Genomic DNA, 17,391 nt, shown 5'->3' with positions numbered 1-17,391 from the left:
GTGGGGGAGGATCGCCGCTTAAAAGATGTCGATGGCTAAAAAGACGCCCTATCCGGAGTCTAGTTAAAATTACCTCCTCCCGACGACGCGTTCGGTAGGAAGAGGTCCAAGCACAAGGAAGAGCTTTCACGTCCCGCAATTTATTATGGGGAAGTGTCGACCAATGCGCGTGCCATAAATGAACAACACGATGACATAAAACGCTCCGTAGATCGGCGAAGGGAATCGATTGAATAGCTAGCTGGTCAAAGAAGAGAGACTGCAGCCTTGGCTGCAATATCGGCCGCCTCATTTCCACAGATACCAACGTGTCCCGGGAGCCAGAGGAACGCCACCGAGACGCCCCCCAGGTGGAGCAAGCGCAGACAGTCCTGAATCCGGTGGACCAGAGGGTGCACAGGGTAAAGAGCTTGGAGACTGAGGAGAGAGCTGAGAGAATCTGAGCAGATTACGTACTGTATCCGCTGATGGCGGCGGATGTAGTGGACAGCCTGGAGAACAGCGTAAAGCTCCGCAGTATAAACCGAACACTGGTCGGGAAGCCGAAAGTGATTTGGGGTGTTGCCAACAATATAGGCACGCCCTACACCTAACGATGTTTTCGAGCTGTCGGTGTAAATAAATGTGGCGTCCGTCATTTGTGCACATAGAGCAGCAAATGCCTGACGATAAACAAGTGAAGGGGTACCATCCTTGAGAAATCGACAAAGGTCACGGAGCAGGCAGATCCGGGGACAGAGCCAAGGCGGTGCTGTACCCCAAGTTGTCAAGAAGGTTTTAGGAAAGCGGAAGGAAAGAGAATGGAGCAGTTGACGGAAGCAGACTCCCAGTGGTAGTATGGAGGAGGGGCGGCCTGCATACCCTACATCAAGGAAGGCGTCGAAACAAATGTCATGGGCTGGATTAGCAGGCATGGAAGACAGATGGCTAGCATAACGACTCAGAAGGACTGCTCGCCGATTGGACAGCGGAGGTTCAGCAGTCTCAGCATAAAGGCTTTCCACACGGCTGGTGTAAAAAGCTCCAGACACTAAACATAATCCACGGTGGTGGATAGAGTCGAGACGCCCAAGAATAGACAGCCGAGCAGAGGAGTAGACTATGCTTCCATAGTCCAATTTCGAGCGCACTAACACGCGATAGAGGCGGAGAAGGACCACTCGGTCCGCTCCCCAGGAGGTACCATTCAGAACACGGAGGGTGTTGAGGGATCGCAGACAGCGAGCCGAAAGATAGGAAACGTGGGAGGACCAGCACAGTTTTCTGTCAAGCATAAGACCCAAGAATTTAGCGACGTCTGAAAACGAAAGGTTGACAGGTCCTAGATGTAAGGAGGGTGGAAGAAACTCCTTACGTCACCAAAAATTAACAGAAACGGTCTTACTGGGAGAAAAACGGAAGCCGGTTTCGATGCTCCAAGAGTGGAGGCGATCGAGACATCCTCGAAGACGTCGTTCAAGAAGGCTGGTCCGTTGAGAGCTGTAGTAGATCGCAAAATCGTCCACAAAGAGGGAGCCCGAGACATCAGGAAGGAGACAATCCATAATTGGATTTACGGCAATGGCAAACAGTACCACACTCAGCACGGAGCCCTGGGGTACCCCGTTTTCTTGGGAGAAAGTACGGGACAGAGTAAAGTTCACCCGCACCCTAAATGTGCGCTCTGCCATAAATTCGCGAAGAAAAAGGGGCAGCCGGCCTCGAAAGCCCCAAGAGAACAGTGTGCGGAGGATGCCTGTCCTCCAACAGGTATCGTATGCTCTCTCCAGATCAAAAAATATTGCTACCGTTTGGCGTTTCCAGAGAAAATTGTTCATGATATAAGTGGAGAGAGCAACAAGATGGTCAACCGCAGAACGATGCTTTCGGAATCCACATTGGGCAGGTGTTAAAAGACTGCGGGATTCCAGACACCAAGCTAAACGGTAATTCACCATACGCTCCAAAACCTTACAGACACTACTCGTGAGAGAAATGGGGCGATAGCTAGAGGGGAGATGTTTGTCCTTTCCAGGTTTCGGAACGGGAACGACGATAGCTTCCCGCCATTGTCTGGGAAAAGTACTGTCGGTCCAAATTCGATTATAAAGGCAAAGGAGGTAACGCAGACTGTGGGTTGATAAATGCAGCAACATTTGGACGTGGATACCATCCGGTCCTGGGGCGGAGGAGCGAGAAGAAGAGAGTGCATGTTGGAGTTCCCGCATGGAGAAAACAGTATTGTAGCTTTCGCGATTTTGAGAGGAGAAAGCAAGATGTCACACTTCCGCTGCACGTTTCTTCGGGAGAAACGCTGGCGGGTAATTTGAAGAGCTCGAAATCTGAGCAAAGTGCTGACCCAATGAGTTAGAAATTGCGACGGGGTCCACTAATGTATCATGCGCGACAGTGAGCCCAGAGATCGGGGAGAAACTAGGCGCGCCTGAGAACCGTCTAAGCCGACTCCAAACTTCCGAGGAGGGAGTGAAGGTGTTAAATGAGCTAATAAAGAATTTCCAGCTTGCCTTCTTGCTATCGCGGATGACACAACAGCATCGCGCACGAACTGCTTATAGCGGATACAGTTGGCCAAAGTAGGATGGTGGCGGAAAATGCGAAGAGCACGTCGCCGCTCACGTATTGCGTCACGGCATGCCTCGTTCCACCAAGGAACTGGGGGGCGCCGGGGCAATTCGGAGGTGCGTGGTATTGAACATTCCGCAGCTGTAAGAATAACGTCTGTAATATGTGTGACCTCATCGTCGACGCTGAGAAAGCGACGGTCGTCGAATGTTGCTAGAGACGAAAAAAGTGTCCAATCGGCTTGGGCAAACTTCCAGCGTCGCGGGCGCATATATGGCAGTTGAGGCTGCAGTCTAAGGACACATGGAAAGTGGTCACTCGAGTGTGTATCATCAAGGGCGAACCATTCGAAGCGCCGAGCTAGCGGAACAGTACTGACCGCAAGGTCTAAATGAGATAAATTTGCTGTGGAGGCAGACAAATATGTGGGGACCCCAGTGTTGAGGCAAACTAGATCCGCTTGGTGGAAGACGTCTAGCAATAGTGAGCCACATGGACAAGGATGTGGAGATCCCCAAAGCTGGAGCTGACATACTGGTTCACTGACACCTCAAAGCGATTCACAAACCTTCTCAAGTTAGGCACAAGGATTGCCCATTTACTTGTACTTCCCATAATTGATAAACCGAGAGTATTATGTGACACTAAGAAACTGGAATGGGGCTGATAGTTTGCAGTTTTATGTTTCTGCACTAAATATTGATGCGACATCAGCTGAAACTGGTAAGCAGACTCATAAGGACGATGACTGTTTGCACGAGGAAGAAGGACTAAGTGCAAGACTGTAAAAATCAATCGACCATCAACAACATGTCAATAACTTCATTTTGTTATGTGATGGGCTGTGTCCAACAATAAAATATTGAAATGAATGTTTCAAATCATATTATGTGAAAACATGGTTGGATCTAAACAGATTTTGATCAGTGAATTGCTTCAAAACATACTTCTAGATAAGCTCAAGTACTGTGGTATGAATGGGACAGCACTCAAATGGTTTAAATCATACCTAACTGGAAGAGTGCAGAAAGTTGAAATAATCAGTTCACATAATATGCAAAAAACTGGTGGTTTCTCAAACTGGATAACAATCAAGAAAGTGGTGCCGCAAGGCTTGGTCTTGGGTCCTCTGCTGTTCTTAATATGTATTAATGACTTGCTATTCTATATTCACGAAGATTCAAAGCTGGCCGATGATACAAGTATAGCTATCACACCCAACAGACAAGAATTAACTGATGTAATTGTAAATGATGTTTTTCAGAAAATCATTAAGTGGTTCTCTGCAAATGGGCTCTTATTACAGTTTGAGAAAACACAGTATATACAGTTCCACACAGTAAATGGAATGACACCATTAATAAATAGAGACTTCGATCAGAAATCGGTAGCTAAGGTAGAATATTCAAAATTTCTAGGTGTATGCATTGATGAGGGTTGAACTGGGAAAAACACACCGAAAATCTGCTGAAACATTTGATTTCAGCTACTTATGTCATTAGGGTCAATGAAAATTCTGGCAATATACATCTCAGTAAGTTAGCTGAGTAAAAGAGTGTTCATTGCACAATCAGTATAATTGCTGGAGCTCATCCAAGATCATCCTGCAGACACTTATTTAAAGAGCTAGGGATCTTCACTGTAGCCTCACAATATATATATATTCACTTATGAAGTTTGTTATTAACAATCAGAACGAATTCAAAAGTAATAGCAGTGTACATGGCTACAACACTAGGAGAAAGGATGATCACTACTCAAGGTTAAATCTAACTTTGGCTCAGAAAGGGGTAAATTATGCTGCCGCAAAAGTCTTTGGTCACTTGCCTAATAGCAGCAAAAGTCTAACAGATAGCCATATTGCATTTAAAAGGAAATTTAAAAAAAATAAAAATAAAATTATTAAGTGTCATGTAACATTTTGTGTAATGTAATATCTTGTATAGACACCTTTTATTAACCTGACATGTTCCACATCATTACGAAGTGTCGTATTCATGATCTATGGAACAAGTACTAATCTAATCTAGTAAGTACAATTTAAAAATTAAAATAGCACCTTCATGCGCTAGGAAACGATTTCAATCATGACTAATTCTGGAACATAATCTAAATACCTAGGTCCTTCCATCAAGAATTTTGGCGTATTTCATTTGATTACGAAGCAAAACTTTTCTTTCGCTGGCTGTATAATTATGATCTGTGCAATTAATGCAATTTGAAATGATGCTCTTCATATGGTTTACAATTTGCCTATGGAAGATATGTGCATACTTATCTTTGCTGTGTTGTGAAGCTTCAGTTCCTTCTTATCTCCACCTTTGATGGAGGTAGGTAGACCAGATGATGTTTCTTTTTCACATATATTAACATTTATTATGTAGTCATCCGTAAATGGCTGTGAGCTGCTAAAGGTCTAGTTGTTCCTGATACCTCCACTTTAAGTTTCCTTAGTTTTTTTCATTTCTGTGAGGAATGTGGAGCGGTTTGTGTAAGTGAAAGCTGTCTTAATACTACTGCTGCGAGACATTTAGATCTTTAGGGATGGTGTTGTACGTACTTGCCTTGGATTGTATATAACAGGACGGCAGTATAAGTTATGTTAGAAACGCATTTTCTCATACAAGAGGTACCATTTGCTTCAATATATCTATATCTACCTTTGGAAGTAGTTTCTTTGAGACTAACACATTGGTGGCTACAAGGCTTTGTAAACTGTCTTTTTTGTTATTTTCAATTTTTGTTTTCTTTTTAATTCTTCTGTAAATACTTGCCAACCCATATTCTAAAAAGGGCAGTTTTCTTCAGAATGGTTGCACATCTGTATAGATAACCAGCAGTTTGTGATTTGTATGCAGGGTGCCTCATTCTCTCATAGCCTGGTCTTTGCAGGTTGTTCAGTCGAGGTTTGAAAAATGAAGCAATGGAATGTCACACTTTATCTGGTTAGTACAATCAACTGAACTTCATATTGTCTAGCCACTGTGAAAGAGTGGAAGAACCATGTTTCTTGCTGTTTTACCTCAATCAGCTGAATGATATATTCATCAACAATGATACTACATTCTACTTAGGGCTACACAGTGTTTAACTGAAAACAAGAAATCTGCAATAGAGACGGAAAGATACTGACTGTTCATGCACTTTCTCTACATTAACTTATACCTAATGTTATTCATACAAAAAAAGATTATTGCAGAAAAAAGAAAAGAATACAGGACGGAATGTAGCAGATGAGATTGAAATTAAAATATTTGTATCTCACCAAAAAAATTTCATCAGCTCCACATTCTTCAGCTATTGCTGACGATCGTCTGTGTGCATGAGACCTAACTTTCTCTGCCAGATCCAACTTTGTTCCAATAACTAATATAGGAACCTGGAAACAAATAAATGTTACTATTGCACAGTATGCATACTAACGATTAACTACAAACAAAAATATGTTTTCACAAACCTGTGTTGCTCCAACAAACTGTTCAGGATCAAAATCATCAAAATTTCCGTGACGATTTTTACAATTTCCTTCACGGTTTACAACTTCAGCCAACCACTTGTGAAGATTTAATTGAGATTTACGATTTGTGAGGTCATGTACCAGAATAATACCTGTAAAAAGAGTATAAATGTCAAATGTGACATCTAGTACATAGAAATAAATATTCACAATTGGAGTGTCCAGAATCTAGTGGCAATAAAACATGTAACTGTTCATTTGCGTTTATTTCTGATTTAATCTTGCTAAAGCTATAAATTACATTAGGCTCACAAAGGCTCCAAGAGTAAGCATTCCTTGAGTCCCAGAAAGGCCAAAAAGAGCCCACAGCATGTGATGTGCTCAAACAAAATGAGGTTTAGTTTTATGTGCGTCAGTCTACCTTCAAGCTGTTTACCTATTCAGCAACCAAAAACTGACAGTATCTTCCAAGAAAACATCAAAAGCCTCAGTAATAAAAAGGATGAACTTCTCATACACATACAGGAAAATGAAAGGAAAGATGTAATGCCAGCAGACTTCTTTTGCCTATCAGAACATCAGATGTAAATTAATAAAACTGAATAGACTTGTCTTAATTGACACAAACTAGTATCGTACTGTTGTAGAATCAATAAGAAGGAAGGGGATGGTTATATGTGCAAAATATTTAGTTAACTCCCAGGCCTATCAGGATAATGAACATATTGTTAAACAGTTCTTTCAATGTTGTGCCTCAACAGTGAATGAAGAAACACATGACCTTGTAGCACTGACAGTTTACGGGACACCAGCAGGAAGTACATGAGCTTCATAATCCAGATTTAGACAGTTTTAATAGATTACGCAGACTTAACTGATGAATTACTATTTGTGTGGATTTAATGTTGGTTTTCTATCAGGAAGTACTGACTCACTCAGAGATGTTGATGTCCAACTTTGAATTATTTGCCATAATAAAATTTCCTACAGGACTAGAATAAAATACTGCAACAGCCAATGACACACTGTTTCCAGTCCCAAAAACTGTCATCATTTAGCCAGAAAACCATCAATAAATAGTTTATCTGACCGTGATGGTAAAATGTTAACACTCAAATATGTTCACCATCAAAAACAGATAACAAATGAAAAGTTTTGCACTGCACAATCATTAGCAATGTTACAATCTCGATGTTCATACTGGTTCTCGTATAGGATGGATTGTGTTATCTTGCATGATAAGACACTGAAGACATAGTGACAGTGTAGATGAATTATTTAACTCTTTCTTAAACATCTACCAACATAACATTGAATCTTGTATTCACCTACAACAAGCAAGGATCCAACAGAAGCCAGAATCATGAACTGGTAACTTCTGGACTAAAGTACCTTGTGCTAGTACGACGTTTGTGTCACACTGCAGGTAATGATCTGTCATATCAAATGTTACTGTATTCAATGCTGTAACTACGTGACCTGGTAGAGAGAGAGGTTACCCACTCCACAAGTGACAGATTGTCACGTCATCTGGACCAAGAGCTTGGGAAAGCTTTGTTAGTAGGCTGCACTGTCCTTGAACAATAGTATAACAAAGGAACACCCGTACCAGATTCGACGTCAAGATGTATAACATCCGGCATTAATATTTAATTTTTGACTGATTAATAAATCAATTTAACACCACTAAAGTCTTCGCCCATACTGATGTTGTTATAATTGTAATTTCATTCAATAAAAAATAATCCACAAAAGCTAACAAAAGAACTGGGTCACTATTATGAATCTTGGCAGAAATGACTGAACTATCATGAAAGAGGGTCTTACGCTATGCAGGAAACAGATACAGTCAATTACTACCCTTGGGAGAGTCATCATTCAGCCTTTATATGTGGACGCATATAAATTATAAGTAATTATTTTCATTTACTAAAGTGATTCAACATTTTAATTTTGCCTTGGGAAATATTAAACTTGATAGACACAGAAGTAAAAAATATAGTGAACTAAAGTTTAATATTTGTGGTGCCGGAAGTATTATGATCCGACTCCATGATCGCAATCCAAATTAAACTGAGCCTCCAGAAAATAGCTCTGGCACTAACAGTGACATTTCAAATCATTGGTCTTCAAATTCAATCATTACCACATCATAGTGGAAGCAAAAGTTTCACAAGCATACAACTAAATATAGATAATGGTGACGGTGATGATGATGATGATGGATGTGGGGCACCAAACAGCATGGTCATCAGCACCCTTACAAAGTGTCAGCATGTAATTCACTTGGGAGGGGGGGGGGGGGGGGGAGGAGACAAAGACTACTCCCACAAATGGAATTACTGACAATGCATGAAAGTACACCTATCAATTATCAAAAAAAACTTTCGTCATGACGCATAAACTGTCACAACGAAACGTGATTAGTAAAACAGTCAAACCACCTGGGCAAGCTATCGATTCAGCACACACTGACTGCCTCTCCCCATCACATTATGGATGAGACCTGACAGTTCACAAAATTCTGAAACTCATGTTACACTGGCGTCGGTGTCAGCAAGGATAGTGGGCATATCTCCAGACAAACTAAGGGTTGCCCCTACAACAGTAAATAAGGGTTGTCCTTGTATCAGTAAATAAAACACGCAGCCACAACAAGCTGAACCAAAATTGGCACAACACAAACACCACAGAGTGCTGGATCCCCCCGCCAGAGAAGGAAGTCACGTGTTAGTGGGCAATGTCCTATGCGAAGTATGGTGAGCAGCACTTCCTTCCATCGATGTGGATAGCATGAAGTCCGCCATGCCTGTGTGTGGTTGATTTGAGTGACCACAGTTTGCTATTCACTACTTCCAGTCATTCAGTTTCCTATTGATGCAGGATTCTTCTCTCAGACAATTAGATGAAAGGGAACAGCACATCGATGTACAACACAATCCCTACACGCTTCTTAAGCTTCTTTGCCAGCTGTGGTATTTCCCTGTATGTATCTGGGTACCAAGCAAAAGATCACCTCCTTGCCTCAATATTGGATTTACTGTAAAGTGTCATGGAAAATCTGAATCAACTGGTCCACTGGATGCATTTGGTAGATCTCACCAAGTACAAGAGCAGATGAGAAAATCCATTCTGTGATGTCTTTGATCTTACTCCAGCATCGTCATAATTTGTTATGTGTTCCAGACTTAGAAAACCCTATCAGAGAAAACAACTGAACAACCAAATTCATTCATTTGTTGGGAGCCATCCATATACACAAAGATAAAACTGTAATACATACTCAAAATTGAAGAAAACAGATTTGTAAAAATGTAATATGGAGTACAAGTTTTCTTGTACCGGGTCAAGTTTAAAACTCAGTGCCTCTGAAGATGCCAAGTGGCAATTGTTTCATCCCTAGCTGTGTACTCATATATCCAGACCCATGAGACAGTTGGTAGCACATGTCAAGCATGGCTTAGTTGCATAGGATCAATTCCTGAATGGCAGCTGAAAGTCTGGTGGGCCACTGCACTAAATGCTAATGACTGAGGCAATGCTGAATTTTTCAGGGATTGTCGAGCTGAAAGCAAGTGCCACCAAATCCAGAGTGGTGGATCATCAGCCTTTTCATACAGACTCTGAGCAGGGCTGATCTGATAGACCACAGTCAACATCCGAATGCCATCATGGTGGACAGCATCTAAGATCTTGAGGTAGGAAGCACATGCTTAGCAATAAACTATGCTGCCATAATCTAATTAGGATATAACAAAGACACTATGCACCTGCAGGGGAAAATCCTGTCAGCGCCCCAAGCCTTTCTGCTGCGGCATTTCAAAATATTCAATGATTTGATGCTCTTTGTTTGCAAGCCTTTCAGGTGTGGTAGCCAGGTTAATTTCATGTCAAATAGAAGGTCCAAACAGTGCACATTGTCCTTAAAATTTAAAATGTTGCCTCCCATCATAAGCTATGGTTGGTTGAAACATCAACAAGCACTGGTGAAACTGACACAAGTATCTAAAACCAGTTTTACTGGGCCAGCTTCCATACTCCTAATGGACTACTGCAGTTGACTTACTGTCATTGTAAGATCAGAGGAAGAGTAGAAGTTTTAAAGTAATCTACAAACAAGAGCACTTAACAGCATTCCTGACTGCAGAAGAGATGCCACTGATAGCAACTGGAAAAAGTTTGACACTGAGTACTTTGGGGGACCCCATTCTCCTGAATACAGTGGTCAGATGAGGTATCACCAATGTGATATCAAAAGCACCTGCCCTCGAGGAAGGATTAATAAGCAACAGACATCCACATAGTCCCCAAAGTTGGTAAAGGATGTTGTACCTCCAAATGGTGTCATATGCTTCTTCAAGATTAAAAAACACACTGACCAAATGGTTGCAATATTATCATAATCTCCAATAGAATTAAGAAGGGTGGAATGGCAGTACCTACAACTGCACTGGGAGTGACACAGCTTGTGATGAAGTACGCTAGGATGTTTTTACTTCCACTCTTGTTTTGCCATCTGCCTCCTTGAATTCGTTTTATTACTTTTAACTATTTACCATTAGCATATGTGAATATAATCTTCATTTTCATAAAAGAAGAAGATTGACCATCAGTTTTAAAGAATATATCAACAGATCTAATTTTGTGCTTAGTTTTATGTATGTAATTCATTTTCTAATTTATTTTAACTATTACTAGTTAGTATCTTTTGTTATAGGGTGAAATCAGCAATTGTTTCATAAATTGAATTCTACTGTTGATGTATAAACAAATATAAATTGTGTACTAATTACAAACATTTGGAAGCTGAAATATTAGTAATCTTAAAGTATTTATTTGGGTCTATTTGAAAAAGTTTTGTCAAAGTATTGTTTGCATAACTATATTTGTTAATTTCAAGATTTAACCAATAATTCAGCTTAACCCTTGTAGTAGAATGAACTGTTAAAAAGACGGAATTTTTAGATGTATTCAGTTAATTTAATGAGTTAAATTTTAATTGTAATGTCTGTAAATTTAACTTCAAACTATGTGTAGTTTCAGTACCTATTATTGTGATGAAATATAAGGGCCCAATTTTTGGTTACGAGGCAGTCAGTCCACGGCCGAGTTTCACACAAGGAGCCTGTGTTGGTTAGAACAACAACAATGCTGCAACTTAACTGAGAAATTTTTTTATGACTTGCCTGATTTCCATAAGGGAATTAATATTGCCCCATTCCAAGGGGCAGAGTACTACCCATTAAACAAAATCTGATTGAAACAAGATAGGAGCTCGCCTTTGGCTCCAGGACACAGATGATGAAGAATGGCATAATAAATCTGATCCAGTCCTGGGGCAGTGTCTCTGGCTGCTGAGAGAGCTGATTCCAATGCCCACAAGAAGCATGGATGATTGTAGACTACCTCATTACATGAAAAGAAGCAGAGCCATCTCTTCTCCAAAGTCCTATGGAACATCTTAAACTCAGCTGCAAGAACTGGGAGCAAAAACAAAAGACAAAGGCTGAAGATGACACCACAGCTGTGGGGCATCTGGTCAGTTTGTCAACTGACCAGAGTTCAAAAGGTAAATACTCTCTAAATGGGCGAGTTACTCAATAATTTGACCCACGGAGCATGTGGAACACAAGCCCCACAATATATTGTGTGTATTGAAGTACAGGACACAGCTTAACAGACCTCTGATGTTACGCAGTGGTACATGGCAGAGGTTACAAATCTTTGGTTGATGACTTCCAAAAGGTTTTAGGCTCAGGTGTAGCATTTCTCCTGCAGGTACATTTGAGAAGTGCATGTACTCTTAATTGGATACGTAGTCTGGGATTGTGTGCAGGCATCACTCTTGGCAAGTGGGTTCTTAAGGGCCAATGCATATGAAATAGTGTATCTCAGATGTTGCACGGTTTTGAAAGCTTTCTTAGCTTTTCCGCAGTGTACGTATCTTGTATCTTTCAACTCTCGAACTTTGCTTTCGCCACTATGAACTCCGTACTTCCTACTCTGTACTGGACGATCCCTGGAACACTTCACAGTTTTCGGAGGACGTGTATGTGAGTCACCTCACCTGATCCGTGAGCTGGACCTCCACAATTTCCACATGTAGCCCTCCCGTTACATGTCATAATGGTACGTCCAACCTTTGGCATTTAAAGAATCCTGTTGGGTTATGAACAAACATTAAGACAGATATAGCCTGAAAGAAAATATCCAGGTAATTCCACAGACTGGAAGTTTAGAATAAATGTTGCAGTTCAATGTGACACTGACTCTCCTCACATGGTGCTGCACTTCTGTGATACCTAAGTTTTTCCATTCTTCATGTAATTTTTCAGGGTCCATTTAAATCCTATTGGTGCAGGTAACCATGCCTTTAGAAAAGTTAAGGGTGTCATACAATTCAATCACAACAGGATAGTCTCTAAGATCTTGCATCCCAAAAGTTTACGTACTCTGGGTGATGCGGCAGTTTCGACTAGAAGTGTGCCATTACGAAGACATTTAATACTTTTTTAAGGGCCCAGAAATACATACTAATGCCTCATGAATCTGGTAGGCGGAGATATTCTCAAAAGTTCCCTCTGCTCCCCTGATTAGAATGAAATTGTTATGGCAGATTAGTGTCCTGTTACTACAGTTCTGAGGCTTCTCAGAAGACTGATCTTTGTTGGATGGGTGCAGGTACTACCTGACAGTATACCTGTCCTGTTAGGAGTAGGTCTGAGTTATCTCCACTGGGATGCCATGGGGCAACAGATGCCTCAGAAGTTGTGCACTGGGGCTTTACCTTAACAGTAATTCACCGAATCAGCTTGTAGCATATCTCCTCACAGTCCACACAATGAAGTGAAACCCCCTTTTGTCCTAAATGCAGAACATTCCACCACCACAGTCCCTGAAGTGTGCCCAGTCTACAGCAAATGAAATCTGGTGTTGCTAAGCAGTCCCCAGCTCAGGAAACCTGGGATCAGAATGCTCATACCCAACCACTGATGGCAGAGCTTCCAAGGGAAAAAAAGCCCTCCCTTCGCCAAGTTGTGGGGCACTCTTTGTCAGGCCTCTCCACTATGTCTGTCTGACTTGGGTGGCCCTGCCAGTAGCTATGCTACCACCAGCAAAGTTCCACAATCATTAAGTCACACAAGCCCTCCAATGCTGCACTGAAAACTGCCTACAATAAAGCCATGACCCCAGGGGAGTGCAAGCAAATAAAGATGCTTTATATTTAGTTGTACAGAAACTGTACGCACCAGAAGAGACATTAGTTTCAAAAATACAACTCGTAAGAGGACTATAGGATTCATCGGGTCATTAAAATGTAGTAAATCTACTGACAATGATGGTATTTCTAGCAGAATATCAAAATCTTGTGCTTACCTGACACAATTACCCATACACTATCTTCATAATCAATCAATCAATCCACTATGCTCAGGCATAATTTCCTGACATATATGCTATAGTAATGACCATAATATAACTGGAGATAAGCAAACCATTTGTAATTAGAGATCTGTATCACTCTGTCCCATCATTTCAAAGGTATTTGAGAAAAGAACATTATGACAGAATATTGATTTACTTAAACGAGAAAAACTTGTGAACTACCTCTCAGATTGGCATTTGGAAAGGCTTCCCCACAGATAAGGTAATATAATACCTCACAAATGAAGTTCTGGCAGAGCTAAACAAGAAAAATTATCCTGTTGGTACATTTTATAACTTTGCCAAAGCCAACAATGCTGTGAATCGCAAAATTCAACTTGGCGTATTAATGTGCCACGATATTACTGGCATTCCTTTCGCTTGGATGAAGTCTTCCTTCAAAACAGGAAACAGAGCATCTCACTGACATATTGTGTCACAAGCATGAAATGAACCTCAAAATATGATAAAAATGTATATCAAACACAATAAAAATGATAGCTGCACAAGCCTAAAAGTGGCTCACAGCTAACAGTCTTAATATCACAGACTAGTATTACACAACTTTGAAAAAGCAGAAATGACATGCTAGCACCAGAAGTAGACAGTAATGGTCATACACCAAATGAGAGAGACTGAATTAAATTTCTTGGGGTCCAATTGGTTAACAAGCTAAAATGAAGTCAAAACACAGAAGCTCAGTTCAGCATGTATGGGCCTTAGAAGCATTTCTCATTGTAGAATTATAAAGATGTGAGTGTTAGCTTATTTTGCATATTTTCACTTGCTGTTGTCTTACAAAAAGCATTTATTCAGCACAGGCAAGCAGTGTCAAGTAGAAAAGTATATATCTTGCAGCAGCCTTTTTAGTTCTTGGAATTCTCACATTCATTTTTAAACACATTTACTCCTTACTGGTTGCTGCTGCTAACAATAAAACTCAGTCTCCACTACACAATCAAAAAGCAAAAAGTTACATCTCCTTGTCAACTGACTCAGGTGCAAACACATGCCTTTCCCAGCCGAAGCAGCAGCAATCCCTCCACCCTAAAGAAAAATAGACTTAACAACCCATCTCCAATCCTGCCCCACCAAGTATCAAGTGTATACAAAGTCATTTGTTATGAAATCCCCAAATTATTTTGCCATACACTGTGAAACTTATGAGCAGCCTGCCTAACTCAGATCCTGGATACCCTCTTGTGAAAATGTATTCAACAAGCTCCCATCTAATGCAAAGCAAGAAACTGGGAATCTCAACCATGTCAAATGTGAATTAAAACCATATTTCATTATCCACACTTTCAATAAATTATGTACACAAGGTCTGGAAAGATCACTTATTAACATCGCGAGTGGCAATGTTTGATATAAGTTCCTTGACAAGTAGTAATGTTCTGTGAACAAGACTTAATATTTATATAATAGAAGGAAACATTCCACATGGGAAAAATATATCTAAAAACAAAGATGATGTGACTTACCGAACGAAAGCGCTGGCAGGTCGATAGACACACAAACAAACACAAACACACACACAAAATTCAAGCTTTCGCAACAAACTGTTGCCTCCAGGAAAGAGGGAAGGAGAGGGAAAGACGAAAGGATGTGGGTTTTAAGGGAGAGGGTAAGGAGTCATTCCAATCCCGGGAGCGGAAAGACTTACCTTAGGGGGAATGTTGCGAAAGCTTGAATTTTGTGTGTGTGTTTGTGTTTGTTTGTGTGTCTATCGACCTGCCAGCGCTTTCGTTCGGTAAGTCACACCATCTTTGTTTTTAGATAGACTTAGTATTTATACATACAAGCAACTATTTTCTCCGAAAAATATCAATGTAATGAACCTAAACCTACATCTTTAATTAGCAAGCCACTTCAGGTGTGAGGCGGAAGTTACAATAAATAGTAAGTTACCAACAGAAGGTAAACAGCAGTTATTTAACAGTGTACTTATGAGTATATAGTCAAGTTGTTGATTCCATTTTTTCCACAATATCTATGTAACCAGACTAACTGTCTTCTTAAGGTGATGCACTCTGTGTCGTTACAAGTAATTACTGCCTGGTCTCCAACTACAACAAACTTGCAGCCTCTGGAGGAAACGACTGGATTGGCTCTCAAAATACTATGACGAATAATGGTAACAGTAACTCAACTGAATATCTGAAAGAACACGATGGATCAATCACATCAAGACAGCCTGAGAGAGCAGCAATATAGTGTAACTGACGAGGCAGCAGTTTTTCAAAGTAACACTTTTTTTCTGATCTATGCAGGCATTTATCATCGCAGGTCAAGGAAAAAATCAAAACAACATAAAGAGTTGTGATCACAAAAATTACATAAACACTGTGTAGTCAAGAAAATGGTTTGCATCTTGAATTCAAGTGTAAAAACACAAGAAAATTGATACTGTACATTTTATTTACAAAATAGGGTGCATGCAGTTCTTGGTGATTAAATTCTTTTGTGGTGTTTGTAAGCATAAAGTTGGTTAAACTGCTCTCTCTCTCTCTATATATATATATATATATATATATATATATATATATATATATATATATATATATATATATATATATATAAAGATGATGTGACTTACCAAATGAAAGTGCTGGCAGGTCGACAGACACACAAACGAACACAAACATACACACAAAATTCAAGCTTTCGCAACAAACTGTTGCCTCATCAGGAAAGAGGGAAGGAGAGGGAAAGACGAAAGGATGTGGGTTTTAAGGGAGAGGGTAAGGAGTCATTCCAATCCCGGGAGCGGAAAGACTTACCTTAGGGGGAAAAAAGGACAGGTATACACTCGCACACACACACATATCCATCCACACATATACAGACACAAGCAGACATATTTAAAGTTTGGGCAGAGATGTCAGTCGAGGCGGAAGTGAACAGGCAAAGATGATGTTGAATGACAGGTGAGGTATGAGTGGCGGCAACTTGAAATTAGCGGAGATTGAGGCCTGGTAGGTAACGGGAAGAGAGGATATATTGAAGAGCAAGTTCCCATCTCCGGAGTTCGGATAGGGTGGTGTTGGTGGGAAGTATCCAGATAACCCGGACGGTGTAACACTGTGCCAAGATGTGCTGGCCTTGCACCAAGGCATGTTTAGCCACAGGGTGATCCTCATTACCAACAAACACTGTCTGCCTGTGTCCATTCATGCGAATGGACAGTTTGTTGCTGGTCATTCCCACATAGAATGCCTCACAGTGTAGGCAGGTCAGTTTGTAGATCACGTGGGTGCTTTCACACGTGGCTCTGCCTTTGATCGTGTACACCCTCCGGGTTACAGGACTGGAGTAGGTGGTGGTGGGAGGGTGCATGGGACAGGTTTTACACCGGGGGCGGTTACAAGGGTAGGAGCCAGAGGGTAGGGAAGGTGGTTTGGGGATTTCATAGGGATGAACTAAGAGGTTACGAAGGTTAGGTGGACGGCGGAAAGACACTCTTGGTGGAGTGGGGAGGATTTCATGAAGGATGGATCTCATTTCAGGGCAGGATTTGAGGAAGTCGTATCCCTGCTGGAGAGCCACATTCAGAATCTGATCCAGTCCCGGAAAGTATCCTGTCACAAGTGGGGCACTTTTGTGGTTCTTCTGTGGGAGGTTCTTGGTTTGAGAGGGTGAGGAAGTGGCTCTGGTTATTTGCTTCTGTACCAGGTCGGGAGGGTAGTTGCGGGATGCAAAAGCTGTTGTCAGGTTGTTGGTGTAATGCTTCAGGGATTCCGGACTGGAGTAGATTCGTTTGCCACGAAGACCTAAGCTGTAGGGAAGGGACCGTTTGATGTGGAATGGGTGGCAGCTGTCGTAATGGAGGTACTGTTGCTTGTTGGTGGGTTTGATGTGGACAGACATGTGAAGCTGGCCATTGGACAGGTGGAGGTCAACATCAAGGAAAGTGGCATGGGATTTGGAGTAGGACCAAGTGAATC

General features: G+C 41.2%; 1 protein-coding gene across 1 annotated transcript in view; it reads right to left on the bottom strand.

The window, feature by feature from the left end:
- Positions 1-17,391, bottom strand: part of LOC126202917 (rab-like protein 3) — a 54,058-nt gene that overhangs the window by 19,578 nt on the left and 17,089 nt on the right. Inside the window, exons 3-4 of the mRNA XM_049937000.1 lie at positions 6,020-6,171; positions 5,828-5,941 (exon numbers count right to left, since the gene is read on the bottom strand). Coding sequence (XP_049792957.1) covers positions 5,828-5,941; positions 6,020-6,171 — 266 coding nt within the window. The remainder of the gene's footprint in view (positions 1-5,827; positions 5,942-6,019; positions 6,172-17,391) is intronic.

This window comes from Schistocerca nitens, chromosome 9 (genome assembly GCF_023898315.1).
Source record: "Schistocerca nitens isolate TAMUIC-IGC-003100 chromosome 9, iqSchNite1.1, whole genome shotgun sequence".
Lineage (NCBI taxonomy): Eukaryota > Metazoa > Arthropoda > Insecta > Orthoptera > Acrididae > Schistocerca > Schistocerca nitens.
The sequence above is the reverse complement of the archived record's forward strand: the minus strand, read 5'-3'. Positions and strand labels throughout refer to the sequence as shown.